Source organism: Canis lupus, chromosome 11, assembly GCF_003254725.2.
Source record: "Canis lupus dingo isolate Sandy chromosome 11, ASM325472v2, whole genome shotgun sequence".
In the NCBI taxonomy this organism is placed as follows: Eukaryota; Metazoa; Chordata; class Mammalia; order Carnivora; family Canidae; genus Canis; species Canis lupus.
In genome coordinates this window covers 49,191,311-49,213,364 of record NC_064253.1, presented here as the reverse complement: position 1 = coordinate 49,213,364, position 22,054 = coordinate 49,191,311, and the positions used below count along the sequence as shown (strand labels likewise).

Below are 22,054 nucleotides of genomic sequence, written 5' to 3'. Positions count from 1 at the left end.
AATCTAGTGATTTTGTTTGAGAACTTTAGATGGAAGCATTCTTGAATTATTAAAGGTGGAAATAATTGTTTTTCCACCTTAAATTTCCCATTATACTTAATATCCTTTTCTGGGAGTAATATAGAAGATTAAGTTCCTCAGGGTCAGGAATTAAGATTTATATTTCCTTTTGCCAGCTTTGCTATCTTGCACTGGGAAGTTACTTAATAATTGCATGATGATTTGGGACACCTGGGTGGTTCAGTGGCGATCACCTTTGGCTCAAGTTGTGATCCCAGGGTCCTGGGATCAAGTCCTGAATCAGGCTCCCCACACGGAGCCTGCTTCTCCCTCTGCCTGTCTCTGCCTCTCTCTCTCTGTGTCTCTCATGAATAAATAAATACAATCTTTTTTAAAAAATTGCATAATGATTCAACTCACTGGAAGACAAGTCAGAGGTTGTAGGTAAAGTCCATGGTGCACTTTGGAAGGAGAATTTTATACTAAGACCAAAAGTAAGACTTCACATTATCCTTAGTACTTTCTCCCAAGAGATGATAAATGTTGTTAGAGGACCTAAAGTGTTGGGTGCCTATAATGAATGTTGAATTTTCTTTTTGGAAGATCATTAATTATTGAGGTGATTTATAGATCTCTTTTGAGGTCTCTTATTATACATTCAAACATGATTTCTATGATAATAATCTTGAAATGTCTTTTAGTTGGTTTTATAAAAGCCCCCATTTTCTTCTTCTTTCCAGGTTATTCTGGACTTTATGAAGCAATTGAAAGTTGGAATTTCCAAAAAATGGAAAGTCTAGAGGAGTATAGATTGCTTTTAAAGCGTTTACAACCAGAATTTAAAACTACAGTTAATCCAAATGATATTCTTCCTAAAATATCTGAATGTTTAATTAGTCAGGAATGTGAAGAAATTATACAGGTAATTTAATTAGATTAATATATTTAATATAATTATAATTAATATAAAATACTAAATTGGGGGGAAGTTATTTGAACATAGGAAATGTTTTCGGTTTTCTCCACTGATTTTGACTTGAGAAATATCATTGAAATCCACAGAAGTCTTCAAATCTAAGGCATAATTACCTAGAATAGTATTTTTGGTTGTGAATCAAGTAATTTTTAATGTCACAAGTTTTTTTCAGGTTTGTCCTATTTTTAGTTAAAATTATTACTTTTGTGAATAATATCTTTGCAAATTTAAATAAAGTTGAACAGTTTAGCAAATAAAACAAAAGCTATAGATTCTAGTGGTTAAGCCTACAGGCTCTGGACCCAAATTTTGTTAGAATCCTAGTTCAACAGTTTACTAGTGGTAAGATCTTAAGCAAGTTAGTTTTTTTAAACCTATTTCTTCATGTGTAAAATGGAAATAATAATAGTACCTTATTAACATGATATTTTTATGGGGGTTAAATGAGATGATATATGATGACATATGTAAAGTGCTTACATATGCCTGACACATAATAATAAATTCTCAATAAATTTTAGTTATTATGATTAATAATAAAAATCATGTAGGTCCCACTACCCTGAAAAAAAATTGTTAATATTTTGTTATATTCTTCCAAATATCTATGCCAATATACCCATATTTTGAATGGTTGTCAAATGGATTGTTTCTTAATATTGCTGATGATGATAGATACAATATCTCAGAGGACTTGAGAACACCTGGCTTGACATAGCGATGCCAGGTGTAAAGACAAAGACGAAAGAGGGTCTTAAAAGACACTGTGTTGGATGGGGCAAAAATGATCATGAATAAGACCTATTGAACCATAGGACAGAATGATTTTAAATCAGATAGTGCTGGAATTGGTATTTCTTCAATAAATTAATAAAAGGAAAACTTTTGAAATGATTGATTAATCAACTGCAGTTGTCTTGCTCAGATTTGTTCCAACAAGGGGCTGATGGCAGGTGCGGAGAAAATGGTTGAATGCCTTCTCAGATCAGACAAAGAAAACTGGCCCAAAACTTTGAAACTTGCTTTGGAGACAGAAGAGAGCAAGTTCAGTCAACTGTGGATTGTGGACAAAGGTAGTATATTCCAGGGAAGAGCTCTGAAGGGTTGGGAGGGTCTGAAAACATGCTCTACCTTTTTCATAGTTCTACTTAGGGTCTCTTCCATTCCCACCTGTCTTTCACTCACTGTCAGAGGCATTTTGCCCTTCAGAGACCCATGGCTACATCTTTAGTGAGAGAGCAGCATGAAATTTGAGTTCTGGGAGACAAGTGGCAACTTGCCTACAGAAGTAATTCAGTTGTAAATAACCCTTAAGATGGACCAGGGCAAACTGCTTTCACCCAGAATTAGCCCTCTAGCCCAAAGGATTTGGGGAAGGAAGAATCTGAGCTCACTCTCTGGGTTTAGATCTTCAGAGAAGTAGCTTTAAAATTCTAGAGTAAAAGGTTCAAACTTCAGGATATCTGTACCATCTGTGGTTTCCTGAAGCTAACATCTGCTCAGAGCATTGTTTTTTAAAGTCTAAGTTTGGTAATCCAACTGTCTGGTCTTTGCTTTTCCTAAGCTTCTTTAGATCACAAGTTGTTCTAGACAATGTCTGTATAAATACACATCTGATTTCTTGGATTAGGTCAGGAATGGAAGCCATAAATGTCTGCTAAGTGGTGCTTCTTTACTGTGCATGAGAATCACCTGGAGATTTTGTTAAAATGCAGATTCTGACTCAGAGATACAAGAGCCTGCATTTCTAACAAGTTCTGGAAATTGCTGGCCCTTGTTCCACACTTTGAATAATAAAGGCCTCAATGACATTGGAGTTCAGGCTCCACATGGAGACATCACACTCAAAAAGATTCTTTTAATTGTTTTAGAAGGTGAAGGGAGTAGTTGTAAGAAATCTGAATGGAAGTTGAAAATTTTAGTATTATAACCTCTTTGTAGGACTTGCGCTGTCAAGAAAATCATCAGATTAGATGAAGAGTCTAAGATGTTTTTTCGTCTCATACAGATGTTGAACTGAAAGTTCTTGAGGATGAAGAAATAGAAACTTCCGAAGTACAGATTTTCTATAAGGAAGAACCAGAATGCCAGAATCTTAGTCAGGACCCATGTCCACCTTCAGGTACCCAGCAATGTTCTTTTCCATAACGATGTTCTTCAGGTTTTTTTGTGTGGGGACACATCTTGCAGTGCCAAAAGTCACAGTGTTATGAAAAGTTTTTTAAGGAAAAGTAAGAAAAGATCATTTTTTAAAAGAAAAGATAATTTATATTAAAATAGATATTTTTTCTGTAATTATAAATATTAGTCTCTCTCTTACAAAGCTGTTGTCAGCCTTATTTTCATCACTGTGCCTGTCTACATCTGTGCCTGTCTACATTGAAAATGCAAACGCAAAAAGAGTCCTCCCAGAAGCTTAGTGTCTGTGAAATCCAAAACCAGCCCTGCTCTCCAAAGAAATACTTCTATTTGTGAGTTGCTTGCTCACTCTCCTTACTATCCCAGGGCTGCAATGTAAGTTATTGATGTTTGTATACTGCACAAATGTGCCTAGCTGAGTCTGAGATCCAAACAGTGCACCAAGAGTTCTGTATCCTCCCAGAGGCTCTCTTTTTTTCTAATTTACATAAAGGTACTCTATACTTAGTTATAAGGCTCACCTTCTGTTTCTGGAAGCATTTTTTCATGAGAGACCAGAAAGTTGCATAATGAGCCACAGTAAAATATTATTTACATAAGGACATCAGGGAAAACATTCTGAGTAGTATGAGAAGAAATCCCAGGACCCCAGGATTTTGCAGAAGAAATGTCATTTTTGCAGAAGAATTATTTCTGCAGTCAAATGATACAAGTATTTTGTTATTTCAGGGTAAAATCACTGAATGTAAGTTGCTTTAAATTTTTCTGACATGTAAAGGACCTTAGTGAACTCACTTAACCTTTTAGAAATTTTCCTTTTCTTTAAAATAGGTTGGAGTCAATAGATGATTTCTAAGGTCTTTTCTAGCAGTAACATTCTATATGCTTATGTTAGTGAGAAAAAGCCTCTGGTTATTTTTTGATACTTCTGGTCCTATTGAGAGAAGATACCATATGAGAACCTGAAGAATTATAAAGCATGGTTGCTCTTCAATAAGAGATTGGTTTGAAAATTCAATGTTTACAGTTTATTGCTTTTCAGAGATCTGGGAGGGATTTGTTGTTTTGTTCCACATAGCATTTCCTTTTAACCAGTGGCCATCTGTCTTGCCCTGAATTAGGCCATTCTTGCTTTAGTTTCTACTTACTAGACTTCCAAGATTATTTAAGAAAGAAATCTTTGTGGCTTTTTTGAAAGAATTCTTGCCATTGGTACTTTTGTCATTGAGGGAGAATTTTGGACTTCATATCAATGCAGAAGCTGGAATGGTTAACAAGAGACAAGGATTCTAAATTTTCTTAAATGAGGCCTTTTTTGCTAAAGTCAATTTCAGTCTGTTTGATGATAGATAGCTCTTCTTGATTCCTGAGAGCAGTAACTATTTGGTAATTTTGTTCCTTTTGTATTACATAAGTGGCTTCTACTTGCACCCCACTGAAGCCAAGAAATTACCAACTAGAACTTGCTTTGCCTGCTAAGGAAGGAAAAAATACAATAATATGTGCTCCTACTGGTAAGTTGATTGCTACTACCTACAGTGGTTTGTTTCTGGGTTTGCTTCCTTTTTTTTTTTTTTTTTTTCTTTTATTGAATACTGGGATAAAATGGGCAAGTTTCCATTTTTGCCTTGTTCCGTATATCTTTTGAGAAAACTTTCCTATTAGTATAGTGTCCAGGTATTTTAAGGAACCTGAGGAGAGAAAGAAAAATGCCCTCTTTTAGCGTGCTTTATGCCTTAACTGTTTGCATAGTTACCTAGGAAGTAGCTTGACATTTTTCTCTCCTGGTATAAATTCTGCTGCAGTTAACCCATGGACATTCTTAGTTTACTAGTTGGTGCAGTGGTTTTAGGGGAGCCAAAAATAATGACCTTTCTGTAGAAATATTTTAGTATAATATCAGTTACATATTTTCTTTTTTTTTCTTTGTTTGTTAAAAGGTTGTGGAAAAACCTTTGTTGCCCTTCTTATATGTGAACATCATCTTAAAAAATTTCCCCAAGGACAAAAGGGGAAGATTGTCTTTTTTGCTATTCAAATCCCAGTGTATGAACAGCAGAATTCTGTGTTCTCCAAATATTTTGAAAGACTTGGGTAGGTATAACAGTTGGTCCCATTTCTTTTTCTCTAGCTTCATGTAACTGGTGTGTATTCAGCTTTAATTTTTGAAAAGCTGGGATTAAAAAATGTATAAAAGATTTAGCTTTTATGTAATCTAGATGTTATTAATTTTTCATGGATGCAAGTCTGTTTTGTTAGGTATGCTTGATATCCTAAACTCCTTTGGTTAGCTCTTGCCAAGTGAGTAAATGACTTGAGATCAATTTTCCATTTAAATGACACATATAACTTTTTTTAAAATATCGGTTGATTTTAATTTGACAGAGCACAAGTAGGCAGAGTGGCAGGCTGAGGGAGAGGGAGAAGCAGACTCCCCACCGAGCAGGGAGCCCAACGCCAGGCTCAATCCCAGGACCCTGGGATCATGACCTGAGCCAAAGGCAGATGGTTAACTTTCTGAGCCACCCGGGCGCCCCCACATTTAACTTTTTAATGATTTTATAACTTCCTTAATATTACTCTTTTCTTTAAATACTATTTTCTTTATTTTTTTTAAGATTTTATTTATTTATTTGACAGAGAGTATCAACAGGGGGAGTGGCAGGCAGAGGGAGAGTGAGAAGCAGGCTTCCTGCTGAGCAGAGAGCCTGACATGGGGCTTGATCCCAGGACCTCATCATGACCTGAGCTGAAGGCAGACACTTAACTGACTGAGCCACCAAGGCGCCCCTACTACTTTTTCTTAAGACTTGAAGGAATTAGCATACTCTACTAGCAGTTATAGCTAGCTTGCATTTATCAACCATTTACTATGTTTATAGCTCCATGCTAAGCACTTGTCTCCAGATATATTCCTTTTGGAGTTAGGAAGAACTCAATTAGTTGATGCTCTGACTTAGTGTTTTATGTCTTTGTGACTCCTCATTCACATCATGGTTGGTAATAGTGAATTTCTGTCATTCCCCAGGTACAAAGTTGCAGGTATTTCTGGAGCAACATCTGAGAATATCTCAGTGGAACAGATCGTTGAGAACAATGACATCATCGTTTTAACTCCACAGATTCTTGTGAATTGCCTTAGAAATGGGACTATTCCATCACTCTCTGTCTTTACTTTGATGATATTTGATGAATGTCACAACACCAGTAAACACCATCCTTACAATATGATCATGTTTAATTATCTAGATCAGAAACTTGGAGGATCTTCAGACCCACTGCCTCAGGTATCTCCAGAATCAGATGGATTCCTCAGAAGAGCCATAACCTTTTTAAATCTTATTTTCTTACCCTACTGACCACATTGAGGATAGTCTTCTCAGGTCCTAAGTCCATATCATCTAGCTCATTGATTAATTTTTTCATTTTTTTAAAGATTTTATTTACTTATCCATGAGAGACATAGGCAAAGACATGGACAGAGGGAGAAGGAGGTTCCTCGCAAGGAGCCCAATGTGGGACTTGATCCTGGACCTAGGATCATGCCCTGAGCCAAAGGCAGACGCTCAACTGCTGAGCCACCTAGGTGTCCCTCATTGATTAGTTTTGACTTGTTCATTCATTTATTTACTTAACAAATATGCATTAGGTGCCCCTTTGTGTTATCCACTGTGCTAGGCACTGGGGCTACATATATAAAAGACATATACCTCAAACAATTTAAGTTTCATGGGGAACCAGACATGTAAGAATTATGTCACAATATATGGTGATGGCATACTATGGACATGATACAAGGTATAGTCAGAAGAGAAGTGAAAACTCGTAAGTGTGCTATGAAAGTGAGCCAAGACCCAACAGAAGTTAGGCAAAAACTAACAAGAATGTATAAGGTGGATAGTTGGATGGTTTTCAGGAAAGGCTACTGTGTGTCTGGAGGCACAGAGGTATGAGAGAACATGTTGTGCCCAAGAGCCCTGAAGCTCTTCAGTATCATTTGAGTGTGGAATGTGAAATGGTAAATAGCAGTAGGTGAGGCAGAGTGGAATAGAGGGAATGATCGATAGAACAAGATTCTAGGAGAGATCAGAGGGTATGGGATAAGTAGGCAGGTATGTTCATTAGTACAGGAGAGCATTTTGGGCGTCATCAGAGGTGAGGGTGTGAGAAGAGTAAAGATGAGAGGGTAGTTCTGAGTTGGGGACAGGAAAGGTAGGGAATCCCTGGTATTTAATATCTCTTTTAAATGAGAGGTAGATGCTTTGCTGAGAATAATCAGGATGGGAATGGGGAGGGAGCTCAGAGTACATGGAGAGGATTTGAAATGAGAGAATCAAGAGGAATATATAGAAGAATTGCTTGGTCATATTGGGGATCCAGATGAAGTTGGAAACCATGACTTTATAGTTAATATACCAATATCACAATGGGTAAAGTTCTCTAGCCCTAATAACTACCTGTGTAGGAAACATAGGTTAGAAGAAATTCGTATGGTACCCATAGACAAAATTCCATAGCAAGCACATATCTTACAGTTTCTTCTAGAAAAAAATGCTGGTTAATTAGATTCCTTGCTAATGAGTCAACTATTCAGTATTTACTGAGTGGCTATTTGAGTAAGGCATAAATTGTTAGGTGACCATTAAGCTAATTTTTTTTACAAATGTTACCTTATGAAATTCACACACCTACCATTTTAAATGGCTATTGTTTCCCAGCCTTAAAGAGAGCTGAAGTTCGATCCCGGGTTTTAGCACCAAAAAAAAAAAAAAAAGAGAGAGAGCTGAAGATACTTGTCCAATGATCCACCACCGGTGTGGCATGGTTGAGTTTAGAATGAAGTTGTGTCTGATTTTAGTCCCTGTTCTTATAGTATGTTGTTCTACACATCATGGGGGACACAGGAATAGAGAAAAGTCCTGCCTTGAGAGTGTTTCTGCTCTTGGTTTTTTAGCTAATTCATGTTCATTTGAAAACTTGTGACTCCTGCATTTATTCACTGCTTTGCCTGCATTATTCACTGCTTTGCCTGGGGAATTTCCATTTGAAATATCTTAGAGAACATCAGGGGAAAAAATAGTGTTCTTGTGCTTTATATGAAACTAGTAAGGCGGATCCCTGCTCAGCGGTTTAACACCTGCCTTCAGCCCAAGATGTGATCCTGGGGTCCCGGATCCCAGGACCCCAGGATTCCTGCATGGAGCCTGCTTCTCCCTCTGCCTGTGTCTCTGCCTCTCCCTCTCTCATGAATAAATAAATAAATAAAATATTAAAAAAAAGAAATTAGTAAGAAACAAACAAATAAAAAACCAAAACCCTACTTTAGCAGGAAAGGGTTGCATGGGGGATTGTGGAAATGGCATGCTGTTTTCCAGATGTCTGACAATTTGTAATGCTCCTCATAGGTTGTTGGGCTGACTGCCTCAGTTGGCATCGGGGATGCCAAAAACACAATGGAAGCCATGGAATATATCTGCAAACTGTGTGCTTCTCTTGACACATCAGTGATAGCAACAGTCAAAGACAACTTGGAGGAATTGGAAGAAATTGTTTATAAGCCCCAGAAGTGTAAGTGGAATCCAGTAACAAGCCCTTCAGGACTTTGTTACCCTCTGCTTTTCTTAGTTCGGAGCCATTTGAATGAATACTGAATTTTTACTTTTTCTGTTTAGTAGAAAATATTTAACCCCAAATTTGGGAAATAATTACATTTCATGCCTCTCTTCTCAGCTGAGCTCTTCATCAGTGGGTGAACCTCAGGAGTGGACTGTCAAAAGCAAACATTCTTACTCTTCAGTTTGATTCAGTTCTTTTTTTGTTTTTGATAAAGTTCTTATAAGGATACTGACAGCAAGAGAGACGTGATGAGAAAATCAAATCACATAAATGGCCAAGAGCTGGTCTCAGTCCTTCCCTGTGTTGCATTCCTAAGGAGGAAGGATACTGTGTGGCCATTCATTATTTGAATATGTATCTGGGGATCCCTGGGTGGCTCAGCGGTTTAGCGCCTGCCTTTGGCCCAGGGTGTGATCCTGGAGTCCTGGGATCGAGTCCTACATTGGGCTCCCTGCATGGAACCTGCTTCTCCCTCTGCCTGTGTCTCTGCCTCTCTCTTTCTGTGTCTCTCATGAATAAATACATAAAAAAACCTTTAAAAAAATGAATATGTATCTGATGATTTGGGTTGAAATGAAATTATTCTTAGTTCATCATATTTTTTCTCAGCAGATCAGAATATGATTTTTTTTTAGAATATGATTTTTTTTAAAAAGATTGACTAGCAAATATTTAATAAATTCCAATGCTATACTAACCCAGCAGGGGAAAGTGGGAGAGTAGACATATATGCCTTCATCCTTGCTCTGGGGATAGTGTATGACTGTATAAAGCAGAACAAAAACACATGAAATAGCCAAGGAGAGGCAGTTCAGTTCCTTTCTGGGAGCTTCCTGTAAAGAGGTTAAGGAAGGTACCCAATCTAAACTTTTCAGTATCAAGTACAAATTTCTTTTTTTTTTTTTTTTAAGATTTTTAATTTATTTATTCATGAGAAGACACAGAGAGAGAGAGAGAGGCAGAGACATAGGCAGAGGGAGAAGCAGGCTCCTGCCTGCAGGACTCGATCCCAGGACCCCAGGATCACAATCTGAGCCAAAGGCAGATGCTCAACCACTGAGCCACCCAGGTGCCCCTCAAGTCCCTTCTGCCCTCTGTGCTTCATCTCCCCCTCCCATAAGTCCAACCATGTTGCATACCTCTGGTTCCTCAGGAGTATCAGTGTTTCCTCCACTCCTCTTCCCCTATTTATCCCACAACATTTCCTCCCTTGAAAGAATAAGAGATTCTTTTCCTTGTGCTCCATGACACCTTTCATATACTTAATGTTACAGCACTTCACTGTGATTATTTGGCTATGTATCTTTCTCTGCCCTGAGGATACAGTCTTCTGTGAGCACAGGCTGTGTACTTTTCAACTGTTGATCTCCAGAACATGGCACGTGGTAGGCAGTTAATAAGTTTCTGCCAAAATAATATAGTACTGAATTTTAGGAAGTGTGAGCACTTCAGGGGGTTGAGTGGGAAAGGAGAAAATCAAAGAAGAGAGGGTTAAAATGTGTTGTATTTGCAGAGATAAGATGGATACCAGCCTTGTCAGAGTAGAGGCTCCATGTTGAGTAACAGGAAAAGCAGAATAAAAAGTTGGATTAGACCCAGATCATGAAAGACAGAGATATTAGGATCTGTGCAGTAAGCACCAGGGAGCTATTGCCAAGTTTCTGAACATTTGATATATCCTTTAGACAATCTCCCCGTGAGCCTCAGATCTTGCAGAGGAGGTAACAGGCAGAGAAACGTGTGCAGATGCCTACTTTGAACTATGATGTGTTCCTAAAAAATGCTCACTTTGTTTTCATGGCTCTAGTTTTCAGGAAAGTGGAATCACGGACTACTGACAGATTTAAATGCATCATTTCTCAGCTGATGAGGGAGACAGAGAGTCTGGCAAAGAATATCTTTGATGAACTCGGTACCATAACTCTCGGTGAGATAAATCTCATTTTATGTTCTCTCCACTTAGGAATAGCCATATAGTGTTCTCTTTTTGCATCTCTTTAGTTCAGACAGTCTTAAGACCATATCAAGAGGTTAACTTCTTGATTATAGGTTATTCGGGAACCTCCTCATTATGTCCTCCTTTAGTCCTTGTTTTTTTTTTTCTTTTTTCTTTTTAAATCCACAGTAAATCTATGTGGATACACATAGCCGAAAAATACCATGTTTAAATCAGTTCATGGCTTTCTTAATTTTCCAGATTAGTTTTCTGTTCTGATTTCCCCCTTTATATGAAAGAAACCACCATTTCCTTGATGGCTCAGATTGAAATAGGTGGTGATCTTTGATTCTTTCTTCTTTTGAGACTCTCTCATGAAGTTACCAAGTTCTATTCTTCTCTCTTTTGTTCTTTCATTCATTCACCAGATATTCATTGTGCCAGCTAATGGAAATAACAAGGTTAAAGACATAGTCCCATCCTCAGGGAACTCACAGCTAAATAATGAGAGTCAGATGTGAGTAGCTTCCACATGGCAGGGCAGAGGGACACCTGTGTGCCCTGGGAGCACGTGGGAACTTTGACCTGGAATGGGCCTTTGGGAAAGCGTTTTGGGGTGGGATGATGCCTGAAACAGTCTTGAAAGTCAGCCAAATTAAGAAGGAAAGATAACCAAGTGAGGTTGAAAAGGCATTAAGGCTTTAAAGGAAGAAAAAATTTTAGGAACTGCAACCATTTCATGGTACTCCTAATGCACGAGTGGTAGAAAGGAGTGACGCTAAAGAGAGAGGCAGGGGCAAGACCAGGAAAGGCCTGGTAGCCAAACTGGGTTTGACTTTGTCCTAAAAGCAGGGGGAAGCATCCAAAGATTTTAAACTGATTTGTGATGTGATAAAGATACCAGTGAACAAAGAGAGTCAAACAGAGGCAGTCAAGACAGGCTGGTGGAGGGAGGAGGCATGTGCTGAGCAAGTGTTGCAAGCAGGAAGCTTTCCAATTTCATGGCTTCTGGTTCTGAGTTGGGAGTAGGGGTGATCTCCACCAAGCTTCTGGCATGTACCCTTGTAGGTATACCAGTGAGTAGTGCTGGTTCCAGAACTAGGAGCAGTGTTGGAGATGCTTAATTTGTGAATTCACCTTTACTCACATTTATTTTGCTTTTTTTTTTCTCCTCTTCTTCCAAAGCTTGATTTAGGACTTACTGTAACAGCTGTCTGGCTGTTTCACCCACCCCTACCCCCACTCACTTTTCCAATCAGCCTCCCATTACCTGGGTGGTCTTTCTTTCTTTTTAAAGATTTTATTTATTTATTCATGAGAGACAGAGAGAGAGAGAGAGAGAGAGAGAGAGAGAGAGAGAGAGGCAGAGACACAGGCAGAGGGAGAAGCAGGCTCCATGCAGGGAGCCTGACATGGGACTTGATTCCTGGTCTCCTGGATCAGGCCCTGGGCTGAAGGCAGTGCTAAACCGCTGAGCCACCTGGGCTGCCCCTGTCTTTCTGAAATACCAGTTTTATCATGTCAGGATCCTGCTTGAACCTCTCTGCCTTTTAAGCAAAGCTCTCTAAGCCTCTAACCTGCCAGTGTGACCCCGGCCTGCACAATCTGGTTCTACTCATCTTTCCAGTTTTACCTTCTACTCCTTCCCTGCTTGAATCCTTTGATTTAGCAGTACCTTGAACGTATTCATTCACTTGTCATTTACTTGGTGCTGAGCAATATGCCAGGTGATGGGAACATAGCATGGACCCTGAGACTGAGACATAACTCCTTCCCTGTGATATTTCCAGTCCAATGGTAAAGCCAAAATTAGATAAGTAATAATAAAGCTAAAGTAATAATAAAGCAACAGCATAGGGGTAGGTGGGTGGTGTTTCAGGCGGAAGGAAAAACATGTGCAAAGGCCAGGAAAGTGGAGAGAGTATGAGGACTTCTGTTAGTTCTGACAGATGCCGGAAGTGGAGCAGCTAGAGATGAGAATCAGAAGCAGGCAGAGGTTAGATCACAGAGGGTCCTGGGAGCCGGGTAGGATTTTGGCCAGAGGATTCCACTAAAGGCTTTTAAGTAGTGGGGTAGCGAAGTGTTTCCTCTGCAAATTTAGAAATTCTCTCTAGCTGCTGAGTGGAGTGGATTAGAGGGAATAAGGCAAAAAGTAGGGAGACCAGTTAGGAGGTCGTTATTTTATTCACGAACATTAGAACATGGTCTGAACTGGGAAGATAGCAGAAGGGTAGAGGGATATGAATTTCTACCTTCTTATTCCTCCCACTTCTAACTCCCTACCTCCACCTTTTCCCCAGTACACATCCTGTGAACTGTTCATTTCCAGATTGCTTAGGTCATTTTCATACCTATTCACATTCAAGAAATACTTGTTAATTCATCTAGTTTACTGCTGGCTACTTTGTTTGTAGTTGGGGTTGGGAAAGAAGCATGTCAATGCAATTTGAATAACCTCCTTTGTTTCTCCTGTTAAACATGAATGGGTGAGAGGAGCAATTTAACCTGGAAACATAGCTCTTGGTTGTGAGTTTTACTATGCTGTGCTCTTTCCCAGTGAGCCCTGAAGATCTGATCCCAGAGTAACTCACAGACTGGAGCCGCTTGAGAACAGGCTTCTATCTTCTGCATCTTTTTACCACCAGCACCCTGCACACACACACAGCCTGGACCACAACAGATGCTCAATTTTTGGACGGAGCAACTGAGGTGTAGCTTAGGAGATGCACACATACAGAAGCCTCCATGACGAGCATCTTTTGAGTGCCTCTTCTTTGCTCCGCCCTGTGAATGGTGCTGTGGAAATCAGGTGGCTTAAATTCATAGCAAGGCAGAGTAGGCTGTGTTGAGTTCTGTCTCTCTTGCTTTTAAATATCTTCCTAATGAAGCTCATGAGATCTATTATTTTTATTTACTGCTTCATTTTTTAAAGGCAAAGTTAGATATTTTCATGCCCATTGTTTTACTTCTGGGCTGCTTTGGTTGTCAGCTCACATTGCTGGTAAGGCTTGGGTATCAGACACACCTGGTTTTGCATTCCTGCATTCCCCCCAGGTACTAGCTATGTCACTTTGGGTAAATTGCTTTGCTTTTCTGAGCTAATGGTTTCCTCACCTGTAAAATATAACATCTACCTCAGAGGTTTGTGAAAATGAAATTATTAGTGTAAGACACTTTGATTCATGGTGCAGAGAAAGTATTCAGAAAGCAATCATATGCAAACACAGATACACTTTGCTGGAAACCAAATATTTCAGGAGGAATACTCTGCTTACAGAGAGTAAGAAAGAAAATTTGAGTATGAGGCATGCTTAGAACTTTAAATGACTGACCATATGGCACCATAAAAAACTTTTTTTTTTCCAGAAAATGTATCTCAAATTCAAAATAGGAATTTTGGAACACAGAAATATGAACAATGGATCGTTTCTGTTCAGAAGGCATGCATGGTGTTTCAGTTACCCAACAAAGATGAAGAGAGCAGGATTTGTAAAGCACTGTTTTTGTACACTTCCCACTTGCGGGTATGTGACTTTTTTGCAGACATATGTTAGTGTGTAGCACCTACTGGGAGCTTTGCTCTGGGAGCCAAGAGAACATCAACTTTTCACTCTGTTTCAAGAGCTCATTTAGGAATTTTCCGAGGGCTTCCTATGAGGCAAACTTTAAAGTTATCCCATTCAGCATCTTCTCTGTCTGCTTACTGAAACTTAATACTAGCAGCCACAGGATAGAAACAAAGGCTAGGGTGCTATACCATGTGCCTCTAGCATTCCCATTATTGACACGGTTGGAAAAAGTTGAGGGATGATGACATTACTGTAGATATGCCATTGGTGGCAGCCATGTTGAAAGTTCAGTAAGTATCTCCTGTTGCCTTACCTTTTTTTTTTTTTTTTTTAATTTATTTATGATAGTCACACACAGAGAGAGAGAGACAGAGACATAGGCAGAGGGAGAAACAGGCTCCATGCACCGGGAGCCCGATGTGGGACTTGATCTCGGGTCTCCAGGATCGCGCCCTGGGCCAAAGGCAGGGGCTAAACCACTGCGCCACCCAGGGATCCCCCCTGTTGCCTTACCTTGAAGCATATATTTTCTTACCTTTGGCAAAGCCACATGCTCAGAAATACAGGGTCCTTGGTCGTTTTCCGGTTAACCAAGAAGTTAAGAAACAACAAACATCACCTCTGCTTATTATGCTGTTGAAAATATTTAAAAATGGACTCAGTCAGTATGCATTTATAGAATTTTAATGAACCTAGTTGAATATTTGGTGTAGGTAGTTAGCACCTTCATTCTGAATGGTGCAGTTGCAATTCAGTGATGGCTCTGGATGTATGAAGAGATAAGTTGAATGTCTGAATCACGAGGCAAGTTGATGTGGAAGTTGATTTGCTTTTGTTTTCTGTTTTTTAATCTTTGACATGCATTTTTCTTGTAATTTTCTTTCTCCTCCAAGGTGGAATTCTAGAATCCAAAATGATCCTAATTAATTAATGATTCTAGCTAATTAAGATATTTTAAATAGTATTTGGTTCAAAGGTTTTATTCCAGTACCATTAGAAACATCTTTAAAAAACTAAGTTGGAATAGATTTAAGAAGAGTTTATTTTAAAAATTAATTCCATGCTAAGTACAGCTAATTGAATTTCAGTACAACAAATGCATTAGACATTGGAAACACACTGAAACTCAATTTTCATTTTAAACAGAAATATAATGATGCCCTCATTATCAATGAGCATGCACGAATGAAAGATGCTCTGGATTACTTGAAAGACTTCTTCACTGATGTCCGAGCAGCAGGATTTGATGAGATTGAGCAGCATCTCACTTATAGATTCGAAGGTGGGTAATGTTTCCAGAGGAGGAAGCTATTGCAGCCTGGTGACTCCAGTGGCAGGATATTTACATTGTATTATATTTAGCATACAGTGATGCTCAATGAGTTGCCCTGGGCTTACAAAGATAACTGTGGACAGCAGGATTATTAAGCTTCAGTAAAATCTGCTACTAATGGAAAAAATCTGCTGCTTACACTATTTCTTATTTTGAAGAAGGAAAAATAGGATTTGCAAAGGATACATCCCATGGAAATTATAATCAGTAGTGGCATTTTTTTTTTGTTAAAATTTTAGTAATTTATCAAAGCTTTAAAAATACAAAGAAAGCGTTTTAATGGTATTAAAGAGATTATAATTTATGTATACTTCTATATAAAGAAGAAAACTAAGGTGGCCCATAATCCCACTGCTTTTGTATTAAGAAAAATACTTGAATATTTGAAAAAAAATTTTTTTAATTTTTATTTATTTATGATAGTCAGAGAGAGAGAGAGAGAGAGAGAGAGAGGCAGAGACACAGGCAGAGGGAGAAGCAGGCTCCATGCACCGGGAGCCCGATGTGGGATTCGATCCCGGGTCTCCAGGATCGCGCCCTGGGCCAAAGGCAGGCGCTAAACCGTTGCGCCACCCAGGGATCCCAAAATACTTGAATATTTGAAATGAAAAGTAAATCCTTCTCCCTCTCTCAAAATTTTTGCCCCAAAGGTAATTACTGCTAATAAGTTTGTTTGGCCTGTATCAAGTTTTAGTATACAAAAGTGTAGCCCAGTGATGTGCTGTTATACATTGAGCACCTAGCTGTCTGGGGAAAAACAACTATGCATTGATTGCTGCGTTTTATGTATGCATTAAAGCAGTGGCCATTACTCTTAAGATTCTGGTCAGAGATTGAGAGATTAATGGTTTGAACTGTAGCTAAAGGTCACAGTGTGTTCTAAATTTCTAGAATTTATAAGCCATTTATAGAATGTTCCCCTTTTACAGAAAAGCTGCAGGAACTGGAAAGTATTTCCATGGATCTCAGCAATGAGAACCCTAAACTCAAAGATCTCTCCTTCATCTTGCAAGAGGAGTACCACTTAAACCCAGAGAGTAGAACTATCCTCTTTGTGAAAACCAGAGCACTTGTGGATGTAAGCTTCTTTCTTCATGTGGATAACAAATGGACGTAGTACCATTTTATTGGAAAGAGTGTTCTTTCCTCACGGCTCTGTACTCACCCATATATATGTGGGTCTGTTTCTGGACTATGTATTCTGTTCTGATTATCTGTTTGTTTATCCTTACACACTAATACCTCACTATCGTAATCACTTTAGTTTATAGTAAGTCTTGGTACCTATAGAGCAAGGATTTCATACTTTAAATTTTTTTTTGTCAATTAAAAAAAATTTAGTCATTCTTTGGGCATGTGGTGGTATCTCACTAGGGTTTGAATGTTCATTTCACTATGTTTGTGTTTGAACTAATGCCGTTGAACATTTTTTATGAACTTATTAACCATCCATATATCTTCTTTGGCGAAGTAACTCTTCACATCTTTTGCGCATTTTAAAACAAGATTTCATTGAGTTGTTTACCATGTTATTGTTGAGTGTTTGAAAGTTTTTAAATATATTCTGGCAAAATTCCTCCTCAGAAATGTGATTTGTAAATATTTTCTTCTGGTCTTTTAATTCTCTGAACAGTTTCTTTTACAAATTGAAAATTTTAACTTTTTACAAAGCCTACTTTATCAATTTTTTCTTTTTGTGGATTGTGCTTTTGGTACTGTATATTTGAACCCTTTGTTTACTCAAGATTTGTTTACACAAAGATTTTCTTTGTTACCTTCTCGAAGTTTTATAGTTCTTCATTTTACGTTTAGGTCTACAATCCATTTTGAGTTAGGGGTTGAGATGCTTTTTTTCTTTTTGTATATGGATATCTAGTTGCTGCAGCACTGTGTGTGGAAAAGACTGTCCTTTCTCCATTGAATTGCCTTTGTAACTTCTTAAAAAATCAGTTGACTGTATTTATGTAGGCGTATTTCTGGATTTTCTGTTCAGTTTCATTCATCTATATCCATCTGTCCTCTGCACATCCCATACTATCTTGATTAGCTTTGTAGTGTGAGTCCTCCAACTTTTTTCCTTTTTTCAAAATTGTTTTAGCTATCTTCTTTTGCCTTTTCAATTATATTTTAGAATCAGCTCATTCATATATATGAAAAAAAAAATCTGCTGGGATTTTGTTTGGGATTGCATTCAATCAATAGATAAAATTGGGGAAAAGTAACATCTTGACAATATGGAGTCCTCCAATCCATACCTCTCTCTCTTCATTTATATAGAGTTTCTGTATTAGTTACCTATTACTGATAACAAATTACCTCAAAGCTTAGTGGATAGAAACAACGGACATCTATTATCTTACAATATCTATGGATTGGGAATCTGGAAATAACTGGATATTTCTGGCTCAAGATCTCTCTCCAGGCTGTTGAGTCATCTCAAGGTTCTACCTGAGAGGCTCAACTTCCAACCATACCTATCTGCCTATTGCCAGACCTCAGAAGATGTGCTTCTAAGCTCACTCATGTGGGCCTTTCCACAGGGCTGCCTCAGAGCATGGCAGCTGGCCTCCTCTAGAGTGAGTGACCAAAGAAAGATTCAGAGTATGCCTAATATGGAGATCATTTTGTAACTTTGACTTGGAAGTGATCACCCCTTCCATTTTTCATTCATTAGAAGCAGGTCAGTAATAAGTTCAGTTCATGCTTGAAGGGAAGGGATTATACAAGAATCTGAAGACCAAGGGTAGAGATTACTGGGAGCCACCTGAGAGGCCACCTACCTCATCTTCTTTGGTTTCTTTTATCACTGTTTCATCATTTTCAGCATACAGATTCTGCACATATATTGCTAGATTTAAACCTGTGAATTTTTTTTTAAAGGTTTTATTTATTTATTCATAGAGATGCAGAGAGAGAGAGAGGCAGAGACACAGGCAGAGGGAGAAGCAGGCTCCATGCAGAGAGCCCGATGTGGGACCCAATCCAGGGTCTCCAGATCACACCCTGGGCTGCAGGCGGTGCTAAACTGCTGAGCCACCGGGGCTGCCCTAAACCTGTGAATTTTTTAATGCTATTGTAAATTGTACTTTTAGTTGCTTGTTGCCAGCTAATAGAAATACAACTGATTTCTTATATTGATCTTATGTCCTGAGATCTTACTAAACTCATTGAATAGTTCTACACACTCACTGTTCTGAACATTCTTTTCATTTAAAAAATGTTTTAGAGATTAAATTGTATCGGATCACAAAGATCTGAACCACTATAGTTAATTATTGCATAGAATTCCATTCCGAAAAAGCTTTTTATCCTCACATTTGTCAGTCAGAAGACTGTTTACTAACTTAAAGGTTTTTTCTTCTTGTAATATTTCAATATTGAATTAATAGTTATACAAATGTGTTCTACAAGTAGTGTCCAACAGATAATTGTTTTTGATTTTTAGGCTTTGAAGAAATGGATTGAAGAAAATTCTGAACTCAGCTTCCTAAAACCTGGCATATTGACTGGACGTGGCAAAACAAATCACAATACAGGTACTATAAACAGTGAATTAGAGTTTTGGTATACTAAATATATATGAATATTTATAATATATTCAAGTTCTTTTTTAATGCTTGTATCAGTCAGGGTTCAACTAGAGAAGCAAAACCAGCAAGTGATTATATACACATACATATGTACATTAATATGTTGTTTATGTACACAAACACAAACTCCTAGGGATTTGGGAATTGGCATACACAACTGGACTGGCAAGCAAGTCTGAAATCCATAGGGCAGGTGGTCAGGAGCAGGCCTGAATCTCATAGGCATGAGCTGTTTGGAATCTCTGAGTTCAGACACTACTGCCTAAGCCTTTTTTCAAAGGACCAGTTGATTTATATCAGGCTAACCGAGGATGAAATACCTTTTTGTAACCTAAATATCAGGTGATTTAGGAACTTTAATTATATCTGTGAATTCCCTTCACAGAAGTACCTAGATCAATAACTGGATACTATAGTTCAGCCTAGCCATGTTGACACATCAAAAAGCCCTCACAGTGCTCAAATACAAAAACTTACAGACCTCTCCTCTTCCATAGGTCTTATGGATGAAACCAAGACAGTATTTTTAAAAATATTGTTTGAACATTCACTCTTTTTCTCATCCAGTAGATTAACTAGAAATAGAAATGTTCTTTTTTGTTTTTTTAGACTATAGATGCTTTTATGTGTATTATATTTTTTTTAATTTAAAAAATGTTCAAGCACACAATCCTGCAATCTAGCTACAGTGGTTGAAAGATGAAAGGCTGCCTCTGTAATTCTCCAGGAGGATCCTGGGGTGCCAGCCCTCACCTGACATTCCCCTAGCCATGCACCCCCATCCCTCAGTGACCAGCCAGGACAGATCTTCACTTGTTCCCCCTATTTAGTTTTCTTTGTAATAAGCAGTCCCCATCCCATCAGTCCTCAGTTATCACTCCCTCCCCCTTTTTTTAAAAAAAGATTTTATTTATTTGTTCATGAGAGACACACAGAGAGAGGCAGAGACATAGCCAGAGGGAGAATAGGGAACCTGATGTGACACTTGATCCCAGGACCCCAGGATCATAACCTGAGCCAAAGGCTGATGCTCAACCACTGAGCCATGCAGGTGCTCCTTGCACTTTACCCTGGTGCAAATTTTAACCTTTGTGAATCTAAAAAGTTAATTCAGATTTTGAAAATGTAGCTTCCCAAATGAAGTCCAACACCACATTATTGCAGTTGAAATTCAAAGTTCTCTGCAATCCAACTCTAACATGAGTTGATTTTCAAACTTTGTTATTTCTTCACAAATAAGCACTCAAAATATTTTGTTTGTTTGTCTATCCATCTATCCATTCATTGTCTATCCACCCATCTCCATCCATCCACATTTTTTTAAAGGTTTTATTTATTCATGAGAGACACAGAGAGAGACGCAGAGAGAGAAGCAGAGAGAGAAGCAGGCTTCTAAAGTCAGGAGCCCCATTCGGGACTCAATCCCAGGACCCGAGGATCATGCCCTGAGCTGAAGGCAGACGCCCAACCACTGAGCCATCCAGGTGTCCCTCCATCCATCCACATTTATTTAGAAACTTACTCTTTATCAGTCATTGTACTTCTGCCAAGCAGCCTTCTCCAGGCTCCCAAGACTAGCAGAAGTGTCTCTCTTCCCCATCTCATAGATGAAGTTCTGCCTCCATTTCATTGCTCATCACGTTGAATTATAGCTTCCTATTGATACTCTTCTTCCACAAGATCCTCACAGACAAAAATGGACTTTAACCATTGTATTTTTAAAAAAGATTTTATTTATTTTATTTGTCAGAGAGAGAAAGAAAGAGAGGGCACAAGCAGGGGGAATGGCAAGCAGAGGGAGAAGCAGGGAGCCCCATGTGGGGCTCAGTCTCAGGATCATGACCTGAGCTGAAGGCAGACGCTTAACTGACTGAGCCACTCAGGTGCCTCTGACTGTTGTATTTTTATCTGAGAAACTATAATTGCAGAATAAATGTTTGATGAACAAGTGGATGAGCAAGTTAGAAATGAATGAAGTATGGTGTCTGTCTTGGGCATTCTCATTGTTCAGCAGAAGATGATGGTAAAAAGAAATTGTTTTTCAGATATATCTGAAGATTATGGCTGCCAATAGACTAGGAAAAAATTAGAACTTTTATAAATTCTATTAAATCAGGGGGCACCTTGGCTCAGTTGGTTAAGTGTTTGCCTTTGGCTTGGGTCATGATCCCCGAGCCCTGGATCAAGCCCTGTGTGTGTCATGCTCCCTCCTCAGTGAGGAGTCTGCTTCTTCCTCTACGCCTCACCCAGCTTGTGCGCTCTCTCTCTCTCTCTCTCTCTCTCATACTCCCTCTCTCTCTCTCTCTCTTTCTCTCAAATAAATAAATAAAAATATTTTTAAAAATTCTATTAACTCAGAAGTGGAGACCACTGAAGTTCTTTTTCTTCTCATCATATCAGTGGCTGAGAACTGCACACTGTTAGGGTTTCAGACCTAAATTCAAGGCCTGGTTCTGCCACTAATTAACCTGTCAGTTCATCATACCTTCAAAACCTCAAGGTCTTCATCTGTAAAGGGGAATTGTAATGCTTACCACATCAACCTAAAAGGGCTCTATGAAGTTCCAGAGAGTAAGTTGTTGTGAAACTGTTTTGTCAGCTATAAAGTCCTTTACACATGCATAGGCATTGTGATTAATAGCTTTGCAAAAAACTATTAATTGTTGAAAGTTGTTGTTGATAGTTTAAAAAAAAAAAATCAATGTATGTTTTGAGATAGCATGACTGATGTCCCACAACTGGTTAGTGCCATAGCTGGGATTTGAACTCAGGCAGTGTTGTGGCAGGGTCCAAATTGTTAAATACCACCATAATGTCCTCTCTAAACAAGGATAAGAATAGGCCTTATTGTCTAGCGTTGTTTTGACATCATGACTATAAAGCACTTATTACAGT

The 22,054-nt window shown here is 38.5% G+C and overlaps 1 protein-coding gene across 1 annotated transcript in view; it reads left to right on the top strand.

The window, feature by feature from the left end:
* RIGI (RNA sensor RIG-I) overlaps positions 1–22,054 on the top strand; it is a 35,427-nt gene that overhangs the window by 5,948 nt on the left and 7,425 nt on the right. The window contains exons 3-14 of the mRNA XM_025432323.3: positions 741–922; positions 1,902–2,049; positions 2,985–3,098; positions 4,531–4,629; positions 5,056–5,209; positions 6,144–6,402; positions 8,521–8,683; positions 10,539–10,658; positions 14,034–14,191; positions 15,383–15,518; positions 16,499–16,647; positions 19,015–19,105. Of these exons, the coding sequence (XP_025288108.1) occupies positions 741–922; positions 1,902–2,049; positions 2,985–3,098; positions 4,531–4,629; positions 5,056–5,209; positions 6,144–6,402; positions 8,521–8,683; positions 10,539–10,658; positions 14,034–14,191; positions 15,383–15,518; positions 16,499–16,647; positions 19,015–19,105 (1,773 nt within the window). The remainder of the gene's footprint in view (positions 1–740; positions 923–1,901; positions 2,050–2,984; positions 3,099–4,530; positions 4,630–5,055; positions 5,210–6,143; positions 6,403–8,520; positions 8,684–10,538; positions 10,659–14,033; positions 14,192–15,382; positions 15,519–16,498; positions 16,648–19,014; positions 19,106–22,054) is intronic.